The sequence below is a fragment of the Chelonia mydas genome, chromosome 3 (assembly GCF_015237465.2).
Source record: "Chelonia mydas isolate rCheMyd1 chromosome 3, rCheMyd1.pri.v2, whole genome shotgun sequence".
In the NCBI taxonomy this organism is placed as follows: domain Eukaryota; kingdom Metazoa; phylum Chordata; order Testudines; family Cheloniidae; genus Chelonia; species Chelonia mydas.
The window spans coordinates 147,297,674-147,320,663 of NC_057851.1; the positions used below are offsets into that span (position 1 = coordinate 147,297,674).

General features: G+C 44.6%; 1 protein-coding gene across 9 annotated transcripts in view; it reads left to right on the plus strand.

Moving 5' to 3' along the window:
- DAAM2 (dishevelled associated activator of morphogenesis 2) overlaps window positions 1–22,990 on the plus strand; it is a 240,039-nt gene that overhangs the window by 122,568 nt on the left and 94,481 nt on the right. For all 9 annotated transcript variants that reach the window (XM_037895546.2, XM_037895551.2, XM_037895548.2 and 6 more), the window contains one exon: window positions 20,757–20,831. In XM_037895546.2, the coding sequence (XP_037751474.1) occupies window positions 20,757–20,831 (75 nt within the window). The remainder of the gene's footprint in view (window positions 1–20,756; window positions 20,832–22,990) is intronic.

The following is a 22,990-nucleotide window of genomic DNA, read 5'->3' on the forward strand; positions in this document are numbered from 1 at the left end:
AGCCTTTCAGTGCAGTGTCGCACAGAGTCGCAGTCTGTACCCATGCCGTCTGTCTAATGTTAATGAAGAGAATGTCTAAATGTTTAAAAAGAGTTTCTCTTACCACTCAAGCTTTGCCCTTGTGGTTTGCGTTGTCAGCAGAAATCTTCCATAAAAATGCAGCATGATATTGTGCAGCTGGATGTAGAGTTAGAGGCTTCTATCCTCCACCCCCACATCCAGGCCCAGATCCATCCTCAGTCTCATTTCTAGCCAGAGTCCCAAATCCAGCTCCAACCCCAATCCAAACTGCGATTGCTGCTCTAAACCAAGTCCCAGCCTACATACGTAGAGCATTTTGTTCTAGGCCATGCATGTCATTTTATTCTCTTTTTCTGGTGTCCGATGATGAAATCAGAGCTGTATTTTGCAGCTTTTGACACATGTAGGTAAGAGCAGGGGATAATGACGGTAACGAAATCAGTCATCCTTAGCCCTTAGGTGAAACAGCATGCTGTTTGCACCCTGATTGGCTGATGCTGAGAAACCAGATAGAATATTACTTTTATTCATTTCTCAGCTTAAAAGTGAGCTGAAAGGATGTTTCCTCTCACACTCCGAGGTCTTGTCTCCCTGTTTCTCTTGCTACAACTGACCTCATCACTGATGTTTAAGGCAGAGCAGGGAGCTTTGTGTTAGCTACACCATTGTTTGCAGCAAGGGAAAGTGTTCATTTCCTTCAGATACCTCACTCAAACATCTCTACATTGAAAGGAAACTCTCTATAGAAGCACAGAGAAACTGGACCTTCATCTGATCTCATGTAGGGACACTAGACCCCCTAATGAAGGTCTCCCCATTGTGTTGTCTGAATGTGGATTTTTGCTTTTGTTTTTGTATTGTCTGACTCAGATTATGAATCCCTTGGGTCAGGAGCCAGGTCTTGCTTTACGTTTGTGCAGTGTCAACCACCTGGTCAGTGCATAATCAATCATGATGGCTTTCAGTTACATTGTTTTCAACTTTTTGTGAGTTTATCTGAAAGTCTGTTCATAGAGTCTGTTACCAACTTAGGATCTGAAACATTTTTTTTATTGTGGGTTTATATTTGTAAGGGGTATGTCTACACTGCATCGTAAGCCTAGGGTTTGAATTCAGTCTGTAGCCTAACCCCCCTTCTGTCTACACAGATTACACTAACCCACGGTCCCAAGACCTCATGGGGGTGGAGGGTCAAAGACCGAGGCAAGCCAGGACCCAGGATTCAAGCCGTATTGCTTTGCCGTGTAAATGCAGCACCACTGGACTTGTGCTCTGGGAGTCTGCCAAAAGTATCCCACAATTCCATGGGCCACCTTTCTTTGTCCTCTAGACAGTCAAGGTTGGTGCACCTCACATTTTCTCACGCTGCACCATGAACAAAGGGCTGGAGTGGCCACATTTTGGGAGGGCACTAGGAAGTCTGAGCTATGAGTGGCTGGACTCAGGCCTGAATAATGCAGTGTAGACGCTGGAGCTCCAGGTTTGGACCTCGGGTTCAACAATTCCGACACTGGGGTTACAGATTGGTGTAGATGCTCAGGCCCTAGGTTAACAAACCCAAGTTCTGCTAAGCCTGGAATTATACTGAGGTGTAGACATACTCTAATGCCCTTCTTTAACTTTGTTCTTCAGCACTCAGTATCTGGTGCAATTCTAATGAGTATCTGATATGGTACAGTACTTGAGAAGCACTTTATTAGGAACCCGAGTTAAGCAGAGCTTGATGAAGGTGTAATCGCTCTTTCTCTTAATTATGAATATTGTGCCTTTTAAGGAGATGGAGCTCTCTTGCTCCAACTAGCGGGAGGAGCTAAATACAAAGTAGCCCTGCTGCTAAGGCAAGAGCTACTGGTAGTTGGTGGATCAAGCCCCAACTGAGAGTCGGGGAGCTGGTTGAATGTGTACAAGTGTAACACACTGGCTAAGTGTGTGTGTTGTCTTGTCTTGTCAGTGGCTGATTCACATGTCAGATATGAGCCTCTTACATGTATCTGGTCAAGGTAGTTACTACTTTAGCTGAAGTAGTATGGGCTTATGTTTTGGTGCTGAAGGTGCCAGGTTGTCTCCCCACGGACTCTTCCTAAATTTGTTACAGAGGCTTAATGCTTCAATCTTGTAAGTTTAAATAGGAATGTCACATGGGGCCATAGGTTTGTAGGCAGGACCCCAGAAGCCCCACAAAGAACTCAGGCAAGAGTGAATCTCTGTTTTTGTATGTCTTGCATTCACCCTAGCTGGGATTCATCCATCATCTCCTGCATGATCACAAGGAGATCTTATCCTTAAAATAGACTGAAACTTCTAGTTCTCCTTAATTCCCCCACAAGTGCCTAGCATCTGCAGTCACTCTCAGCCAGAATGGTGCATTGCTTCTTCAGCTTAGGAGACTGACTGAAAAACAAGTCTGAAATGCAGAATTTCACAAAATAGGGTTCTCTGAACATAGTCTTGCATTTCAGTTACTGTTCAGAGAAATCTCAAGGTACTGGTAAGTCACCAAAGGGAGGATGTTGCCCTTTGGAAACAGCTGCATTCTTTAGCTGGAAGTTTTCAGAATGCCAGCATCCTTGGAGTTAACTTGCTATTTTCCTGCCAGTATCTGCTGCTTTCCCCCTAAACAGAATGATTTAATGCTCCATTACCTGGGATGATTTGTTAGCCCAATAGTGTTCTGGAGCCCCACCACTCTCTCTAATCTAGATATCATGACATGGCCTCCAGAGAGTTACGTGATGTAACTGAAAGTGGAATATAGACCAATGACTTTGGATATACAGGCCTATGACAAGCACAGAACATGGATAGTATGGCTGTCCGTCATATTAGATGATGTCATAGCACCTCTTGTGTTTTTGTTCTTGTATAAAAGAGAGCATGTGCAGCACTAATGAATCTGTTCATTGGAATGAAATGTGCAAGTAAGAGTCAGTGGCCCATAACTTCTCCAGCTCTTGCATCTAGAAGATTTTTAAAGAAGGAAAGCAAAGAGGTCACAATTACTACATGATGGATGACATTCCAGGACCACTTCAAACAGAAATAACTGTTTTAATAGTGGCATAAGTTAATGCACAACATATGCTGTGTATTGCAGGTGTCAGAATTTGTGCAATATTGCCAGACCCAGTAAAAACCAACACAAATCAGCATCTGTTTCCTCTCTTCTTCAGCTTTTGGGATAGCATTCTTAGAACAGTAAAAGGATTTGTCCCAATTTCAACTTGGTGAGCCTAGTGTACAAAATGGTATGGCACAGGAATAACTTTTGGAGTTCACATAACATATTCAACATGTCATTCCATTATGGCTCAGTGTAATGGTGTTTGGCCCTGATGCTCTTCTCTCACTGCTGTAACTTCATTAACTTCAGACAGGAATTCTCACTTTCACTGGTCTAAATCAAGAGAAGAATCAGGCCATTGTGTCAGCAAATTGTTAGATCCCATAACTACTTCCTGATGTGAAAATTTGCCCTGCTGGGCAAATGCTCAAAGATGTTTACTCTAAGAGTTTGCTACAGGAGACTTAGGGTTGTGTCAGATTCTTCTACACCATTTGCTGGGAGATCTTGAATGAACCAATGCATTGTTTTGTTGGCTGAATGTGGAGAATCACTGCAGTTGACGGCTGAACTCATTGGGCAAGAAGCGAGACACATTGGTCTGGTTATTCGCCTGGATAAAACTAAGTCACTGACATTACCATCAAGCAGCCTCCACTTCCAGCTTGCAACCAGTGTCCAGACAGGGCACTGATCAGGTGGCAACTATCAAATACTTGGGAAATGTCAAAGACAGAGCTGGAGAAGGCTTGAAAGATGTAGAAGCTTGTATAGCAGCAGCTACTACCTTGTGTGGGTTCTTTAGTGGCCTCTGTGGGAATGTTGTGACCTCAAGCATGTGATGAAGCTGTGGATCTATAGAACTACAGGTGTATCAACTCTGTTGTATGGCAGTGACACATGGGTGCTGAGGAAGGCTAAAGAGTGGCAGATTGACATTTTCGATTGATAGTGTTCATCAGCTACTCCATATTATGTGGGAGGACAGGATCAGAAATGAGAATATTTGTAGCTGAAGCTGGGAACCAGCTCTGTCAGCACTGATGTGATTTTTGGAAGCTTTCTTGTTATGGACATATTAGGATGAACGACCAATGAATTACAAAGCATGTTGATCAAGGAATTCTGCAACACAGCTGGCAATGAAGTGGTCACCAAAAGCTGCAGTGGTGTGATATTATCACCAATGATGGACATAAAGTGAATATCCAGCCAGACCACCAAGGACCTAGCTACAGATTGATCTGAGAAGCACTTGATTTGCCATGATCATGAAGATTCTTCTTCAGCAGATCCTTTCAGAGTCTCCCCTTCAACAGTTTAATTATAGATTAGCTGGTGGGGAAGGGGTTGGGGAAGAACAGATTGAAATTGCTCATCATTCAGCTGAAGTGCCAACATTCCAATAGAGAGAATCTGCTCTCAGAAGGACTCCTAAAATGCCAATCCCATTCGAGGTGACATCAGAAAAGATAAGAGCGTTTTTTTCTTTATTTTTTTTTTTCTTTTTTTCGGGCTTTGGCTCACAGTTTTCATGGTGAGGTGCTGGCAGTTGGAGGCTCATTTATTTATCTTGAGAGCATAGGTTATTTGGTCAGGCCCTCGGAGTTATAGATTTATTTTTTAAATCCAAAGATGGGTTTTTCCATGAGATGCACAGAATATTTTTAGTGTCCTTTTTTTTCAGTTTTTTTTAAGCCTAGTCCTTGTCCATCCAAAAGTTTGGCAGCCCTGCAGAAATAGTTTTTCTAGCTCTTCAGGGCAGCTTTCTGAAGGCATAGGCCCAAGTAATGACCATGACCATTGTGATGATTTTGGGTGCCTGATTTTACAGCTGTATCAAGGGCCTGCAAGCCCCAGTGACATCAGCTGGAGTTGCAAGTGATTAGCATTTCTGAAAATCATCGTCAAAGTGTTCTTAAGTTTGGGCAGGTGAAAATCAGAGGCTGGTTTTGAAAATGGCAGTTGTGGAATCTCAGCCTGTGCTCCCCATTTGGCTTGCATTGAAACCAACGGGAGTTTGGCTTTTGACTTCAGTGGGAGGCAGGTTTGGGCACTTTAATTGTCAAGTGATCATAACTAAAAAGTCAGTATTTACCCAGTAATTACTCAATTGGATATGTCGCTTTAGTATTTTTCTGTTTGTAAAAGGAAATAACTGTTGGGATATCAGAAACTAGGGTGTGGGAACTGTGTGTGTAGATGCTGATTTTGTGTGTAAATGGCAGCTATGATGTTAGGTCATCTAGTAGTCTATCCCCTTCCAAAACGGAATCAATCCCTACAATTCATGTTTTTCTCAGTTTTGTCCTGTTGATGGTATGTAGTGATATTATATAATATACATACACCATAAAGCTCTTACCCTTCAGATTAGTCTCAAATATATGAACAAGAGCAAAGAATAAAAAAAACAAATTTAAAATGTTCACCTAGAATGCTGGGAAGCCATTTAGTACAGAACAGAGCTCCCACTATTTATTACCCGTGTTCTGAACTCTGCTGAATACTCATTAATCTTACAAGGACAGCAAATACCTAAATTCATTCAGTTCCATATCCTCGTAGATTTTAATACCAGAGGGGACCATTGTGATCCATCTAGTCTGACCTCCTGCATAACTAGGGCCCTACCAAATTCATGGCCATGGAAAAACATGTCACGGCCCATGAAATCAGGTCTCCCACCATGAAATCTGGTCTTATGTGATTTTACCCTATACTATATAGATTTCCTGGGGGAGACCAGCGTTACTCAAATTGGGGGTCCTGACCCGAAAGTGAGTTGCAGGCAGGTCACAAGGTTATTTTAGGAGAGTCGCGGTATTGCCACCCTTACTTCTGCGCTGCCTTCAGAGCTGGGCAGCCAGAGAGCAGCAGCTGTTGGGCAGGCTCCCAGCTCTGAAGGCAGTGCCCCACCAGCAGCTGTGCAGAAGTAAGGGTGGCAATACCATACCATGCCACCCTTCTGTGCTGCTGCCTGTGAAGGTGGGTGGCCAGAGAGTGGCAGCTGCTGACCGAGGGCCCAGCTCTGCAGGCAGCAGCGCAGAAGTAAGGGTGGCAATACCTTACCATGCCATCCTTACTTCTGGGCTGCTGCTGGTGGCGGCTCTGCCTTCAGAGCTGGGCTCCTGGCCAGCAGCCGCCGCTCTCCAGCTGCCCAGCTCTGAAGGCAGCACCGCTCCCAGCAGCAGCGCAGAAGTAAGGAGAGCTGTATTGCAACCCCCTGCTACAATAACCTTGCGACCCCCACCCACCCCAAACTCCTTTTTGGGTCAGGACTCCTACACTTACATCATTGAAATTTCAGATTTAAATAGCTGAAATTGTGAAATTTATGATTTTTTAAAAATTCTATGACAATTGACCAAAATGGACCGTGAAATTGGTAGGGCCCTATGCGTAACACAGACATAGGGCTTCGCTGTATTAATTCTCCCTTCAAGTCCATTAACTGTACTTGAACTAGTGCATACATTTAAAAAAAATTCAATTATGATTTAAAATAAGAGGCAGTGGATTCTGAAACAAGCAAATTAAAGAATATTTTCAGAATCTACTGCCTGTAAGAAAAAGAAACCAAACTGGAGTCTCTCTTTCTCGGCTTACTGCTTTTGGAAGGTTCTCCTGTGATTTTTTCATTTTTTGTTAAGCTTATAGTCAGTAGCATCTAGAGGCCCAAACTAAGATGAGGGCCCCATTGTGTTGGGCTCTAAGCTCTCTCATATAGTAAAAGAAAGCTCTTGTCCCAAAGAGTGAACAAACTAAATGCACAAGACACATGCTGGCTGGGAGAAAGCAAGTACTATGGTTCACAGAAGGGGAACAGATGCAGAGAGGAATTAAATAACTTGCCCACGTTCAGACAAGAAGTCTGTGGTAGAACCAGGAATTGAGCCAGATCCTCATGAGTATCAGTTTAGTGCCTTAACCTCAAGCCCATCTTTCATACTGCAAAAGCTCTGACTACAGTATAGTCAGTATTTCATTTGGTATGTGGTGGCACCCATGAAAGGGAGACAGAATGGACCAGTCCATCATCACCATCAAAACTCCATTAACTCTCCTTGTGACCAGATGGAGTGGGACCAGGGGAGAAGAACGTTGAAGAGGGATGATGGGAAGTCTTTGCAAAGCAGCATTTTTGTGAGGGGCAAGATAGCTAAGAGGGGCCTGTCAGACCATTTCATTAGCCAGTTCTGTGCATAAGTATTCCCAAAGGGAATAGTTTATGTTGCCTTTTGAGGAGAAGTGAAGTCTGATTTCCATCACCAGCTCAACAGGCAGAGTAATTGCCATGGATCTTGGAGGGTTTTTTCTTTTAGTTAGGGGGAATTTTTTTTTTTTAATTTGGAAAAGAAAATAAGTGGTTGTTCACTAGAAATAAACAAATCAGTACAGAAAGAGAAACTTCAAGTGCAAGCATGTGGCAGCTGGGAGATTCAGTTACGCTGGCTTTGGCTTTGCACTGAGCTGCCGAAAGGATGCCAAGAAAGAGGAGAAGAAATTGAAAAAGGAAATTCTCTCTCTGCCAAAATGACATAAATACCAACTGTTTAGGCACACAATTGAAAAGGGTGCTGCTGAAAGGAACAAGATGAGCTACAGGGAGTCCACTCGAGGAGTAAATTCCAGTCCCGTAGGCACGCTGCTTTGGCCCAAGACCCTGTCAGTTGTCACAAGCTAAGCAGGGTCAATACTGGAGAAGAGACTCCCAAGCAACAGTTAGATGTTGCAGGTATTGGAGGTGGTGCTGACAATTGGGAAGGTATAGGTGGGGAGGGGTGGGTGAGATGCTACTATCCCCGCAGAAGGTTTGTCTGGGGTGGTGGCAACATCCACCACCTGGCAGAGAAAACTCTGCTAGGATGGCAGGCAGGGAGGCTGCTGCCCCTGGTCTCCAGGCTGGCTGGGGCCTCCCTGCTCTTCAGCCCATTGCTCCCTGGTTTTGGGTGGGCTGGGGTTTGGTCCAGGAGGAGGGAAAACTCAATCTCCCATCACCCTGCTACCAGGGAAGAGGACTCCTGACACCCGTGCCCTCCAAGACTGTGGAATTAGCATAAATTGACTTATGGAGAGGGCTACCAAGTATCAATTTATATTACCTCCCTCCCCACATAATAAATTGAATGAATGTGTTGGGGGAATTGAGCTGCTTAGCATTAATTATTGGGTTTTGGGAGGAAATGGGCAGCATTCATTGTTTTATTTGGGGGTAGGTGGCTGCCCACCATGAATTAATTTATGTGGTGGTATTCAATTCAGTGGCAGCACAGAGTTCAGCCAGTAGGAAACTGAGGCCATTGGGCCACAGTAGTTGAGGGAATCTAACCAACGGGAGACCAAGTAGAAAGGGACGTGACTCACAATGGGGGCATGGTTTGAGTTACTGGTATATTTCCACTACGTGACTAAGCTTCCATTTGGGATTGGAAGAATTGGGTACATTTCTCCCACTCCAGCTATATATTTGATCAGACTGGTGAACTCAGGGAGAAGATGTCCTTTTGTCTTTACACTGCACCAATAGAACAACTGTGCTGGCAATATCCTCATTGAATCATAGATTAAAAGAGTTGGAAGGGACCTCTGGAGGCCATCTAGTCAAACCCCCTGCCCAGAGCAGGACCAATCCCAACTAAATCATCCCAGCCAGGGCTTTGTCAAGCCTGACCTTAAAAACTTCTAAGGAAGGGGATTCCACCACCTCCCTAGGTAACGCATTCCAGTGTTTCACCACCCTCCTAGTGAAAAAGTTTCTCCTAATATCCAACCTAAACCTCCCCCACTGCAACTTGAGACCATTACTCCTTGTCCTGTCATCTGCTATCACTGAGAATAGTCGAGATCCATCCTCTTTGGATCCACCTTTCAGGTAGTTAAAAGCAGCTATCAAATCCCCCCTCATTCTTCTCTTCCGTAGACTAAACAATCCCAGTTCCCTCAGCCTCTCCTCATAACTCATGTGTTCCAGTCCCCTAATCATTTTTGACAGGTTTCAGAGTAACAGCCGTGTTAGTCTGTATTCGCAAAAAGAAAAGGAGGACTTGTGGCACCTTAGAGACTAACCAATTTATTTGAGCATGAGCTCATGCTCAAATAAATTGGTTAGTCTCTAAGGTGCCACAAGTCCTCCTTTTCTTTTTGCTAATCATTTTTGTTGCCCTTCGCTGGACTCTCTCTAATTTTTCCACATCCTTCTTGTAGTGTGGGGCCCAAAACTGGACACAGTACTCCAGATGAGGCCTCACCAATGTCGAATAGAGGGGAATGATCACGTCCCTCGATTTGCTGGCAATGCCCCTACTTATACACCCCAAAATGCCATTGGCCTTCTTGGCAACAAGGGCACTCTGACTCATATCCAGCTTCTCGTCCACTGTCACCCCTAGGTCCTTCTCTGCAGAACTGCTGCCTAGCCATTCGGTCCCTAGTCTGTAGCGGTGCATTGGATTCTTCTGTCCTAAGTGCAGGACTCTGCACTTGTCCTTGTTGAACCTCATCAGATTTCTTTTGGCCCAATCCTCCAATTTGTCTAGGTCCCTCTGTATCCTATCCCTACCCTCCAGCGTATCTACCACTCCTCCCAGTTTAGTGTCATCCGCAAACTTGCTGAGGGTGCAATCCACACCATCCTCCAGATCATTAATGAAGATATTGAACAAAACCGGCCCCAGGACCGACCCTTGGGGCACTCCACTTGATACCGGCTGCCAACTAGACATGGAGCCATTGATCACTACCCGTTGAGCCCGACAATCTAGCCAACTTTCTTCCCACCTTGTAGTGCATCCATCCAGCCCATACTTCTTTAACTTGCTGACAAGAATACTGTGGGAGACCGTGTCAAAAGCTTTGCTAAAGTCGAGGAATAACACGTCCACTGCTTTCCCTTCATCCACAGAACCAGTTATCTCGTCATAGAAGGCAATTAGATTAGTCAGGCATGACTTTCCCTTGGTGAATCCATGCTGACTGTTCCTGATCACTTTCCTCTCGTCTAAGTGCTTCAGAATTGATTCGTTGAGGACATGCTCCATGATTTTTCCAGGGACTGAGGTGAGGCTGACCGGCCTGTAGTTACCAGAATCATCCTTGTTCCCTTTTTTAAAGATGGGCACTACATTAGCCTTTTTCCAATCTTCCGGGACTTCCCCCCATCACCATGAGTTTTCAAAGATAATGGCCAATGGCTCTGCAATCACATCCGCCAATTCCTTTAGCACTCTCGGATGCAACACATCTGGCCCCATGGACTTGTGCACGTCCAGTTTTTCTAAATAGTCCCGAACCACTTCTTCCTTCACAGAGGGCTGGCGGCACCTTCCCATGCTGTGCTGCACAGTGCAGTAGTCTGGGAGCTGACCTTGTTTGTGAAGACAGAGGCAAAAAAAGCATTGAGTACGTTAGCTTTTTCCACATCCTCTGTCACTAGGTTGCCTCCCTCATTTAGTAAGGGGCCCACACTTTCCTTGGCTTTCTTCTTATTGCCAATATACCTGAAGAAACCCTTCTTGTTACTCTTAACATCCCTCGCTAGCTGCAACTCCAGGTGTGATTTAGCCTTCCTGATTCCATTCCTACATGCCCGAGCAATATTTATATACTCATCCCTGGTCGTTTGTCCAATCTTCCTCTTCTTGTAAGCCTCTTTTTTGTGTTTAAGATTAGCAAGGATTTCACTGTTAAGCCAGGCTGGTCACCTGCCATATTTACTGTTCTTTCTACACATCGGGATGGTTTGTCCCTGTAACCTCAATAAGGATTCTTTAAAAAACAGCGAGCTCTCCTGGACTCCTTTCCCCCTCATGTTATTCTCCCAGGGGATCTTGCCCATCAGTTCCCTGAGGGAGTCAAAATCTGCTTTTCTGAATTCCAGGGTCCGTATTCTGCTGCTTTCCTTTCGTCCTTGTGTCAGGATCCTGAACTCAACCATCTCATGGTCACTGCCTCCCAGGTTCCCATCCACTTTTGCTTCCCCTACTAATTCTTCCCGGTTTGTGAGCAGCAGGTCAAGAAGAGCTCCACCCCTAGTTGGTTCCTCCAGCACTTGCACCAGGAAATTGTCCCCTACAGTTTCCAAAAACTTCCTGGATTGTCTGTGCACCACTGTATTGCTCTCCCAGCAGATATCAGGATGATTGAAGTCGCCCATGAGAACCAGAGCATGCGATCTAGTAACTTCTGCGACTTGCCGGAAGAAAGCCTCATCCACCTCATCCCCCTGGTCTGGTGGTCTATAGCAGACTCCCACCACGACATCACCCATGTTGCTCAGGCTTCTACACTTAATCCAGAGACTCTCAGGTTTTTCTGCAGTTTCATACTTGAGCTCTGAGCAGTTATACTGCTCCCTTACATACAGTGCAACTCCCCCACCTTTTCTGGCCTCCCTGTCCTTCCTGAACAGTTTATACCCATCCATGACAGTACTCCAGTCATATGAGTTATCCCACCAAGTCTCCGTTATTCCAATCACATCATAATTACCTGACTTTGCCAGGACCTCCAGTTCTCCCTGCTTGTTTCCCAGGCTTTGTGCATTTGTATATAAGCACTTGAGATAACCCACTGATCGCCCCTTGTTCGCAGTATGAGGAAGGAGCCCTCCCCTCTCACACGCTCCTGCTCGTGCTTCCTCCCGGTATCCTGCTTCCCCACTTACCTCAGGGCTTTGGTCTCCTTCCTGCGGTGAACCTAGTTTAAAGCCCTCCTCACTAGGTTAGCCAGCCTGCTCGCGAAGATGCTCTTCCCTCTCTTCGTTAAGTGGCGCCCGTCTCTGCCTAGCACTCCTCCTTCTTGGAACAGCATCCCATGGTCGAAGAATCCAAAGCCTTCTCTCCGACACCACCTGTGTAGCCATTCATTGACTTCCACAATTCGACGATCCCTACCCCGCCTTTTCCTTCCACGGTGAGGATGGACGAGAACACCACTTGCGCCTCATACTCCTTTATTATCCTTCCCAGAGCCACGTAGTCTGCAGTGATCCGCTAAAGGTCATTCTTGGCAGTATCATTGGTGCCCACGTGGAAAAGCAGGAAGGGGTAGTGGTCCGAGGGCTTGATGAATCTCGGCAGACTCTCCGTCACATCGCGAATCTTAGCCCCTGGCAAGCAGCAGACTTCTCGGTTTTCCCGGTCAGGGCGGCAGATAGATGACTCAATCCCCCTGAGGAGAGAGTCCCCGACCACCACCACCCGCCTCCTTCTCTTGGGAGTGGTGGTCGTGGAACCCCCAACCTTAGGACAGTGCGTCTCATGCCTTTCAACTGGTGGAGTTGACAGCAGGGGCTCTATATTTGGACAAGCCTATTTGCACTCTCTAAAAATAAGAGGTGGCTGATGCTGTCAGCATTGCCAACAAGTTCACATCTGTCTGTGCCAATGATGGTGGTGATAAAGAGCCAACAGGAAAGGAAGGAGAACGGTACGTGAGGGAGTTTTTGAAACTAAAAATGTACTGTGCAGCTTTGCTATAATTTCAGCTTCTCTTAGGTAGATTTTATCCAGGAGCAACCTATAGAAAGGCCTGGGCCAGATACAGTTATTGTAAAGCTTAAACTTGCTTTAAACTCTATCATTAGACAGTTTATTTAAATTGGGTCTAAACAAATAAACAAACACTCCGTAACCTGAAGACATAGAATGTGCCCAAAGGGTTCTTGCCCTACAGGTCTGGAATTCCAGCCCATTGCTGATGAAGGAGGGGAAATATTTTGTTTAGTGGGTTTTACCTGTGAGGTGACCACAACACCCCCAGGCCTGACTCGCCTCTCATTTGTACAGATGTTGATGAGGACTAATTAATCTGAAGTCAATGGATTTACACCAGTGCGAAGTGAGATCAGAATCAGGGCCATTGTGGGTATATAATGTGAAAAATATCTCATCCTCTCAATCTCAGGAGCAGACATAGTGGAAAATGTGGCGGGTAGGATGTTGAGAAGCTGTTGAAAAAATAATGTGGATTCAGTTTAATGTGTGAATGTCCAGGGTATTGTGGGGAAAACCATCTTTTGGAAAATGAGCACAGTTTCTAATCCTTTCAGTCTCTGGAGACTCGTGGGATTGGGTGACATGCCTGTTTCTCCTGGCACTGTGGGAAGGTTCCTAAGAGGGAAGCTCCTTGGGAAGCTGAATGCTTGTTCTTCTTTTTGTCGCTGATTGTAATTCAGGATTGATCCATGGATCCACTGGACCAGGACTCAAGACCTGGGTTCTTGTCCTGTCTCTGCCATTGATCTGTGTGCCCTTGGGCAAGTCACTTCCCCTTTGTCCTCCCCACCCCCTCCACCCTTTGTCTTGTCTAATTAGATTATGAGCTCTTTGGGGTAGGGACTGTCTCCACCTGTGTTTGTGTGCAGTACCCAGCCCAACACGGCTTCAGTCTCAGTGGGGACCATGAAAGGGTTGCCGCGTGTCCAGTTTTTAATCGGAATGCGCAGTTGAAAAGGGACCCTGGCAGCTCCAGTCAGCACTGCCTAGCAGCTGGAGAGACCTGCTGGTCACTTCTGGGGTGCAGTGCAGTGCCAGGACAGACAGGGAGCCTGCCTTTGCCCCACTGCACTGCTTACTGGGAGCCGCCTGAGGTAAGCCCGTGCCTCAACCCCCTGCACCCCAAACCCCTCATCTCTGGCCAGAGCCCATACCCCCTCTTGCACCCCAACCTCCTGCCTCAATCCACAGCCCCTCCCACGCTCCAACCGGGATCCCTTTCCTAAACCCCAAAATCCTCATCCCTAGCCCCACCCTAGAGCCTGCACCCCCAGCTGGAGCCCTCAACCCACTGCCTCGGCTCAGAGCCCCCTCCCGCACACAGAATCCCTCAGCCCTAACCTGGAGCCCCCCTTGCACCCCAAACCCTCATCCCCCAGCTCCACCCCAGAGCCTGCACCCCCCCCCCCAACCAGAGCCCTCACCCTCTCCAATACCCCAACTCCCTACCCCAGCCCAGAGCCCCCCCGCACCCTGATCCCCTCATTTCTGGTCCCTCCCTGGAGCCTGCACCCCCGGTTGAAGCCATCACCCCCTCCCAACCCCCTCTCCTAGCCCAGTGAAAGTGAGTGAAGGTGGGGGAGAGGGAGCCACCAAGGGAGGGGAAATGTAGTGAGCAGGGGGCAGTGCCCCGGGGAAGGGGGCGGGAAGGGGGCAGGGTCTCTGGGAAGGAGCGGGGATGGGGTGTTCGGTCTTGTGTGATTAGAAAGTTAGCAACTCTAGACCATGAGGCGCTTCTGGAATATAAATCATAATAATGGCATGGTAAGCTTTGCAGTAGTCTGCCCTTGAAACGTCAGTTAGCAGCCACAGTCGGAGACAGCAGACTGAGCCAGTTGGACCAGTGGCTTGATACTGCCTGGCTGGAGGAGAGATACCAGGCTGGATGAAACAATGATCTGATTGGGTAAATATGTCCTGATTTCATACTGCAGTGAACTGGGTAGTGTGCGTGTGCACCACTTTCCATTAGATGGAATTGGAACTTTTCAACAGTGTTCTAGCCCTTATAGCTGCTAATTAATGGATATTCTCTTTTGCATCTCATGATACAATAGGCTGCTTTTGGAGCACAAAGATTATTATCTGCATATAGCCTGAATCCAGGGAGAAGAAATATTTGTATCTTTTGCTCTGGATGAACTGTGCTTAGAAGGCTTGGGTATGGCTCCATCCACAACACCTTGAGAATACTCATGTCCGTGCTAGTCATTAAGTTGAGGAAATAGTGCAGTACCTACCACATCTGTCTAGCTCAGTCCTGTGGTCTGTCCTGTTTCAAAATTACTATCTCCTGGGACCTGGTTGGTTTTTCGGATGCGTAAACTGTCTGAAAAATCCTGGATTTATTTCAGCTGCTGTTATGAATTCATAGTTTATCTCATGGGAGATCGGACACATTTTGTATTTGTTAACCAAAGTGCTCCACTGGGGCAGGCTCTATTACTGATATAGAACTGAGAAATAGCTAGCAGACTTTTTAATGCTTAAGGAAGAACTTCATTTGGGATTCAAAGATTTTTATAAAGGTGAACTGCAAAGGCTTGAACTTTCAGAAAATCAGTTACCAAAAAAAGGGAAAATGGTCTATTGGGTAAAAACACAAGATGTTGGAGTCCGATGTGGGTTCTATTCCTGGCTCTGTTACAGATTTCCTGTGTGATTCAAGGGAATCACTTAATCTCTCTGCCCCATTTTTCCCACCTAAACTGACCTAGCTGAGAAGGCTGCAGTGAAGCGTAATTCATTAATTTGTGAAAAGCACTGGGATATGGTTGGGGGATGGCACTACAGGAGTGCAAAGTATTCACTGAATTTATAAGCTGAGTCTTTCAAAAACATCTCGTGGGAGTTGAGCTTTCATTGACTTTCATTTGGAGTTGTGGGCCTGACTTCCTTTAGATGCTTTTGAAAAAGCCACCATAGAGGCTTATCCGACATGGAAAACCCTTAATTACATTTTAGGGTTTTCTTAATCATTTTTTAACTACCTGAGTTCAGGGTTCTGTGACCATTTCTGCCATTAAGTGATGACACTGACAGCTAATCCTGAGTATAGGAATCCGGCTTCCTCCTGTCTGGGATGGAATGATGCCATCAGCTGTTGCAGGGGAAATGCATTAACCAGAAGCTATGTCTTGTCAAATTCTGTTCTCAGCTACCTGAGTTAAATTCAAATATCCTTATTGATTTCAATTCTGTTTTTTCAGACTTACACTGATTCCAGGCGCCAGTTTACTCTTACTTGCAGATTACAATAAGTAAATAGGAATGAAAAGTTTCTCATATGTTTGCCCTTTGGATTTCTTCTCTTCCATCTATTTTGTATGCTGTTTCTACTGAGGTCAACCAGAATTCACTACACAAAATCAGGGACTTGTGAAAAAGATTTTAAACCCACACTCAAAGGCATTGTGTAAGTTGCCTGTCCCGCTGCTTCTTTAAATAATGCTGATCAACCCAATGGACTGAGAGAAGGAGTTCAGCAGGTAAAGGTAGTCTATTACTTCTACTTATCAGGAAGTGTGCTTAAGTATTTTGGGCAGCTGTGTAAGTGGCAAACAGTACCTTAGTCTGTGTCTTAAGACAGCATGATGCATCAGCACAGGATATTTATACCCGAAGTGTGATTAAACAGTGACATGGCCTGAGATGCTGAGCATCTGCAGTTCCCAAGGAGCTGTGAGTTTCCAGGACCTCTGAAAATCAGGTCAGTGTAATAGGAGAGGAAAGATGGTCTTGTAAGGGCACTGGCTTGGCAATCAAGTGATCGGAGTTCTATTCCCTGCTGTGCCACTGACTTCCTGGGTGAGTTTGGATTGTCACTTCAACTTTTCTTGTCCCCCCTACCCATTTGTAAAATGGGAGTAAATCACTCCCTACCTCCTAAGGGTAGCGTGAGGATAAATCCGGTCATGTTTGGGAAGTGCTTGGATACTAAGGAGATACTCTGGAGAAATACTGTTGTGAGTGTATTTGGTGTTTAGTGGAAAATTTCAGATTGACAGCCCTGGATGCTGAAGTCGGGTGCTGGCAGCTGCTGTGATGTCTTCTCCCAAGTGACTCAACCCTCTCCTAAAAAACATTTGTCAGATAAGCTAGGCATTTAATCTTCAGGACCTATTCAATCATTGATCTCTTGTCCATTTATATGGCACCCATTACCTTACTGTTTGAGTTCTTCTCTGCAAAGGTCCACCAACAGAGGGGAATGATGTACTTACAGCAGGGATGGGTTTTTTCTGTTGTGCGTGTCTTTCCCACTAGGAGCGGAAGCCACCAAATGTCTTTGCCATTGAAGAGAATGTGTCCATGAAAACTGTATAGTGGATTGATTCCCTAAGAACTCTGTAAAAGGCCTTCAGGATCAAATGATCTGTGGCTAGAATATTTTGTTTAGTTTTATTTTTGCAGTTGGTTCAAATATTCCAAGTATTTGACACATTCCATTAAATCGTATTTTAGATGAAATTGTTCATCTCAAAAGTCCCAGTTTCTGCCATGGGGATGGACTTGGTCCAAATTAGCTTCAATGCCTATATAATACCTTGACTTTATTACAGGTTTGTATGATATCAGGGCTGTGTTTTCACAGTAGTTACATAGCTGTTGCTCTGGTGAAGAATGACATGGTTGCTTCTGAAGCCCACTGACTGACATCTGTTTTTAATGTAATATTTACACTACTCAAGTCGCTAAAAGGTGGCTTTGCTTTAATAGATTCCTTTGGCTGACATTTTGCTTCATACAGCTGGATAATTATTTCCAGTTATTGACGTCTATGTGGCTTTGGATATCAGGCCCTACTTTTTCCCTTCTGCATGTTCTGGAGCAAGAAGAGGATTTTGTTATCAACATCAGTGCAAGTGGCTGAGAGGCAATTTTGAAGTGTTTTATTTGAGGATCAGAATCTCGACGGTCTTTAAGAAATCCAGCGTATTTTAGATTCTGTCTGAGAGAAATTGTGGTGCTGTGATTTTCTATGGAGAACATTTACATCATCTGGGCAAAAACCATCTTTTTCCCCAGTGTCTCCGATTGTAATATATCATGATACTGCTCCTCAGGGTGATGTAAATCTCAGTGTGATCTTGGGTATCTCACTTCAGAGTCTGATGCTTTGAAAATGTTCTCCAGGTGGCTGGCTAAAATTAGTGATGGACCAACCAATGTTTTGGAAATTCAGATAAACATCCACATGCTTATCCAGACCTCTTGGGTTTTCAAAAGTAGCTTTTGCGAGAACCGGCTTTCTGCTACTTCAGATCTTACCAAATCTTACCAGATTTTGAAGCACCTAGTCAATGTTTATTCGGACCCTTTCCAAGCAAAACAGTCATTAACGTCAATTAAAATTCAGTCTGAATAAGGACTGAGGAATTCCTTTTGAGATTAGGCCCATAAACAGAACAGCTTTCCTTATGGGATTTTGGACCTTCTGTTTTTGGTCGAAACCAGAAAATGCAAATGTACACACAAATGTAACCAAACTTTTTTTTTTTTTTTTTTTTTTTGAACCTCAGATGTTTATTTAATTGAAACCAGTTCTCACCCGGCCCTAGCTCAAAAGCATCAGGATGGTCCTAGAAGAGGCATTAAACTTTGGTCTCAGGGTTAGGACCACAATATATGCTAGATACAGAGGGGTAGAAAGTAGTGGGAGGGAAACGGTAAATCATGGAGTAAAATGACCTTCATCTGCTCAGCCAACCAAAAATACAGAATCTTACCATAGGAAGGTCAGAGTTCCTGGTCTTTTAATACAACTGGTCAAACTCCAAAGCTTCAGGGGTTCAGATAGGAAATTACTCAGGTGTTTGGATGCTTTTCCTATCTTAAACCCTTTTAGCCTATTGTTTGGGCTGGAAGTCTAGTAAGAGCAGGATTTCTCACAGTATTATAACACTTCTGCTTTTTTTAAGACTCTTAGAACATTTTTGATTTGGATTCTTTTTGAGATTTGGAGAATGGATTTGAGTAGTTGTCAAGTTATCTGAATTTGCTTCCTCTTCCCTAGCCTGGGGTTCAATGAATAGGCAAAGGAGATGCTGTGTATATTCTCACAGACTTACTGTCCCATTTATCTAGGAAACAACTGTAGTACGGGTCACTCGCTCTTTCAAACGCCTTTACGCAGGAAACTTCCAGGAAGACGGATCAAGGCACTTTGCAATACAAATTGGTGTCTTGGCCTGATGTCCCTTTACAAATAGGTTGCTGTATATGTTATGTTGCCCTGTGGAATGGCCTTTATTTAACTAGCACTAGATTAGCGCTCTCTCTCCCCTGTTCTACTCTGGTCATGATAAGATTATCTTCTAAAAATAATGCTGTATTTATCAACTGCATGTTTTTGCGTTGGTTTTTCCTTCAGCAAGGTCATATTTTGACTCTTGGATAGGAGGTTAAGGCCTGCTATGTGCAAAACATTTGTCAGCATCTAGTAGAGAGTAGGTGTTAAAAGGCAGTCTGCAATGAAATGAAGCGTAGAAATCTAGCTGATTACTTACGGGGAGTCGTATAGCTCTGGATCTATTGGTAAGCAAGGATATAGCTCCATCAGCCTAGTGCTTTCATCAGGGAAAGGGAGAGAAGGAAAACAGAGGCATTCCACTTGCACTGGAAAAACGTTCATGTGTGGCATGAATTTTCCCACACCCTACTGATGGGGAAGTGGTATATTTGATAAATTGTGGAACCAGGTGATAAAATGGCAAGAGGCATCAAATGTGACAGTCTCTCAGGCTTTATGTATAGCTAGAAATAGAAATTGTAATGAACTGGCTTGGTAGGTATATGTACTACTGCCCTCTACTGGCTAGAATAGAACTGTTCTGTTGTACCATTGGCTGTATACTGCTCACAGCTAACTGAGGTTCTCCTTTAGTTCAAGTGTTAGGAGCCTGTAGTCTTGGAGCAGGAAGATCTCAGTTTTACCCCCGCTGTTGCTGTAAATTCCAAATTTGGAGCCTGACATTTTCCATGGATTTGTTACAATGTATACTATAATTTAATTTTAACCTGAAAGGAGCTTGACAAGTATTAAGGTTCTTTTGAAGGCAGGCCAGTTTGGGGACGTGTAGAAATATTTCTTCTCTCCAAACAACATAAATATGTAGCAGCAGTAAAAGAGTTGATGTGATCTGATAAAGATCTGGCTATTTAATGTTCATCTGTATAACTTTTACAAGCTAAGCCTGTTGATATGAATAATTGTTTATACATACAGGACAATAATCTTCCTGACATTTTATCTTTCTGTCTCTTGCTAATCTCTATTCATCCATCTTTAGTGTAACTCCAAGGGGGACAGTTCTTCAACCACAAGATAGAACTTCAATTGACTTTAATGTAAGCTACTTATATCTTGTGGTGGGAGATTAGGGCTCCAGAAACCAATCGTTATTTTCTTACTGGTTTCTAGTCTATCTGCCTATCCTCTTCACAAAGTAAAGTAAAATAAAATCTGATGCAGTTAAACCTCTCAAGTGACCACCCAAAGAACCAATAAAATGTGGTTGCCCAGCAGAGGTAGGCCTTCAACTGAAAGGTGAGTTTAATTGGACTGCAAAATGTATGGAGATACTTTAAAATTATTAAGACTCCTCTTGGAGGTGGTCTTTGATGCAGCTTTCACTGTAATTCACAGATTACGGTTCTGTTCATCTGGATGCTTTGAGGTTGTGCTTAACTTCCTAAGAAGCAGTCATCTGGCCTATTTCCAGACTCTTTGGCTTGGTATTTTTACTCTGTTGTTAGTGAATCTTGTCCATCCAATTAGCAGAAATAATGCAAAATATTTTCTAAAATCTATAAAATGTAAAACTTGAAAATGTAACTGAGTTATCCCTGAAGACTCTGTCGTTAGAGTACAAGCTTTGGCAGCATACTGCGAGGAGGGGAGTATTGTTTTTTGGTCACTGAAGGACAACCTTGTCTCAGTCAGTTCTGTAATTCTGTTTTCAGTAATCCTATTTGAAGGGTTCTCTTTTTTCTTCTCTGCCATCACAAGGATAGCTTTAGCACTATACCTTCAAAGACATTTGTAATAAATTTCATAAAGATGTGTGTGTTATATAAGGAAATAGGACTGTCAGGAATCCCTGATGATTTAAACCAAATGAAAACTATTTATCCTTTAAGCCTGCTCATGAACTTTGTTTAATTTTCTGTTTCAGGAACAAGAAGACCCTAATAAGCTTGCTACCAGCTGGCCGGATTACTATATTGATCGCATCAACTCCATGGCTGCAGTAAGTTACCTCTGCACACGCCAGGAAAGATTTCCCAACAACGGCTGTTTGATTGTGAAACAGTGTCTTAAGGAGAGTAGTGAAAGTCCAATTGCTTGATTCATTTAAAATTGAGCTGGCAAAGGGAGAGGAGTATACTCTGTAGGGAAGAATCTTGCACTGGCAGAGAGATGGATTTGATGAAATGCAGGCCTTTTTCAGGTCTTATTTCTGTGATTCACAGACCTGAAAATGATGAAATTGGATTCTTCACTGGAAACTCCACATTACAGAAATGAGATGTGATGGTGTCGCTGTGGCTTTTGTCTTGCAAATCAACAATGGATTTTCTCCTGTGTACGTGCACGTGCGTGCAAGCACACACGTGCATATATATATTCTCTCTCTCTCCTCTCTTTAAACAGTGCTTAAAGATGATCTGAAAAGCTATAAAAACAAATTAAATGTAAATGTTAGCTCCTAATCCAGTAATAAAACATGGCCCTGACCCATGCGTTTAACCAAACTCTGTCCAACACAGAACCTGAAGGGAAGGGCCAAAAATGGCTTTGTCACCTTTGTGTTTCAATGATCTAAGGACCAACTTGGCCCAAGCACAACAGAGATTTCAAGAAAAGTGATATCAAGGATAGGAAAGGCCTCCACAGCTTTCACTAAACTCAAGGCATGGAAATCAGAGATGCAGTGTCAAAACAAAACTGGGAATTTTCAACATGAATGTCATCTCAGTGCGAACATATATGGCTGCAAGAGCTGGAGATCTATTAAAATGTTTGATAGAAAACAAGATACTGTACCTTTTGAAAATAAGTGCCTAAAAAAGCTTGTGACATAGGTACCAACTCTGTGGATTCTCCAGGGCTGGAGCACCCAAGGGGAAAAAAATTAGTGGGCGCTTAGCAACCACCAGGAGCCAGCTCCACTGACCCCTACTGTGCGTGCTTCCCACCCACCAGCAGTCCCACCAATCAACTCCTCCTCCTCCCTCCCAGCACTTCCTGCCTGCTGCAGTCAGCTGTTCTGCAGTGTGCAGGAGGTGCTGGGGGGAGAGGGAGATGGGGCATGCTAGGGAGAGGGGAGTGGAACTGGGCGGGGAAGCGGCAGGGGTGAGAAGAGGTGGGGTGGGAGTGAGGCCTTGGGGGGAAAGGGTGGAGTGGGGGAGGGGGCCTGGGGTGAGCAGTGGTTAAGCATCCCTGGGGAAAGGAGGAAGCCAGCCCCTGTGGCTTCTGGGTATTGGATGGAGAGAGTTTATCACCAATGAAGAGATCCAGCCAGCAGCTTGTTTCCACCAGAATCAGACGAAAGTGCTGGATATATTGGTGCAGGTATCCCACATGCCAATGCAGACTCCCACAGGAAGCTGAGTTAAAGTGGTGTGAGGAAACAAGGGGACCCAATAGAAACATTAAGAAGAAGCCTTAGCAGGGATGGCAGAACCGTAATCTCAACACCACAGAGCAGATGGAAGCAACAACTAGTGGCAGAGGGGGTTGGAAGAGGCTAGTTTCCACCCTGTGCACCAACATTGGCATGGAAGAATGTTGACACAGCAACCTCAGAGTTGCTCTCCGTTATACTGACTAGTAATGGTCCGCTGGGACAGTTAAGCCAGTGGGGGCTTGGTGGAACACAGGCGCTCCAGCCATTTCCCCCCCCCCCCCATGTTGGGCATTTTGAGGAATGGTGATGTAGAGCTGGATTGCTCCGCCCTACTTCCCCCTCCCCATGGGGCCTGGTTAGGCTGGAGGGATGCTCACGGACTAGTACCTTGTTCCATAAGTAGTCATGTTGACTTCAGTGGCATTACTTGCCGACTGATGTGCTACTCAGTGTGAGTAAGGGTGACAAGATTTGGCTCACAGAAAAGACAAATAAGTGAAGAGCTGATAGGCATATATAAAAACATGAATGGTATAGAGAAGGTAAAAACAGCTGTTTCTGTTTACCCTCACTCACAATAGAAGAACAAGGAACATTTTGTGAAATCTGAAAGGCAACAAATGAAAAACTGATAAAGGAAAATGCCCCCACCTGCCCAATGTATAATGAACCTATGGAACTTACGGCCACAATACGTTACCGAGGATAAGAATTTAGTGTAACAATGAAATAAAGGGTTAGTCATTTTTATAGATAACCAAAAATCAAGTTATGTGAGA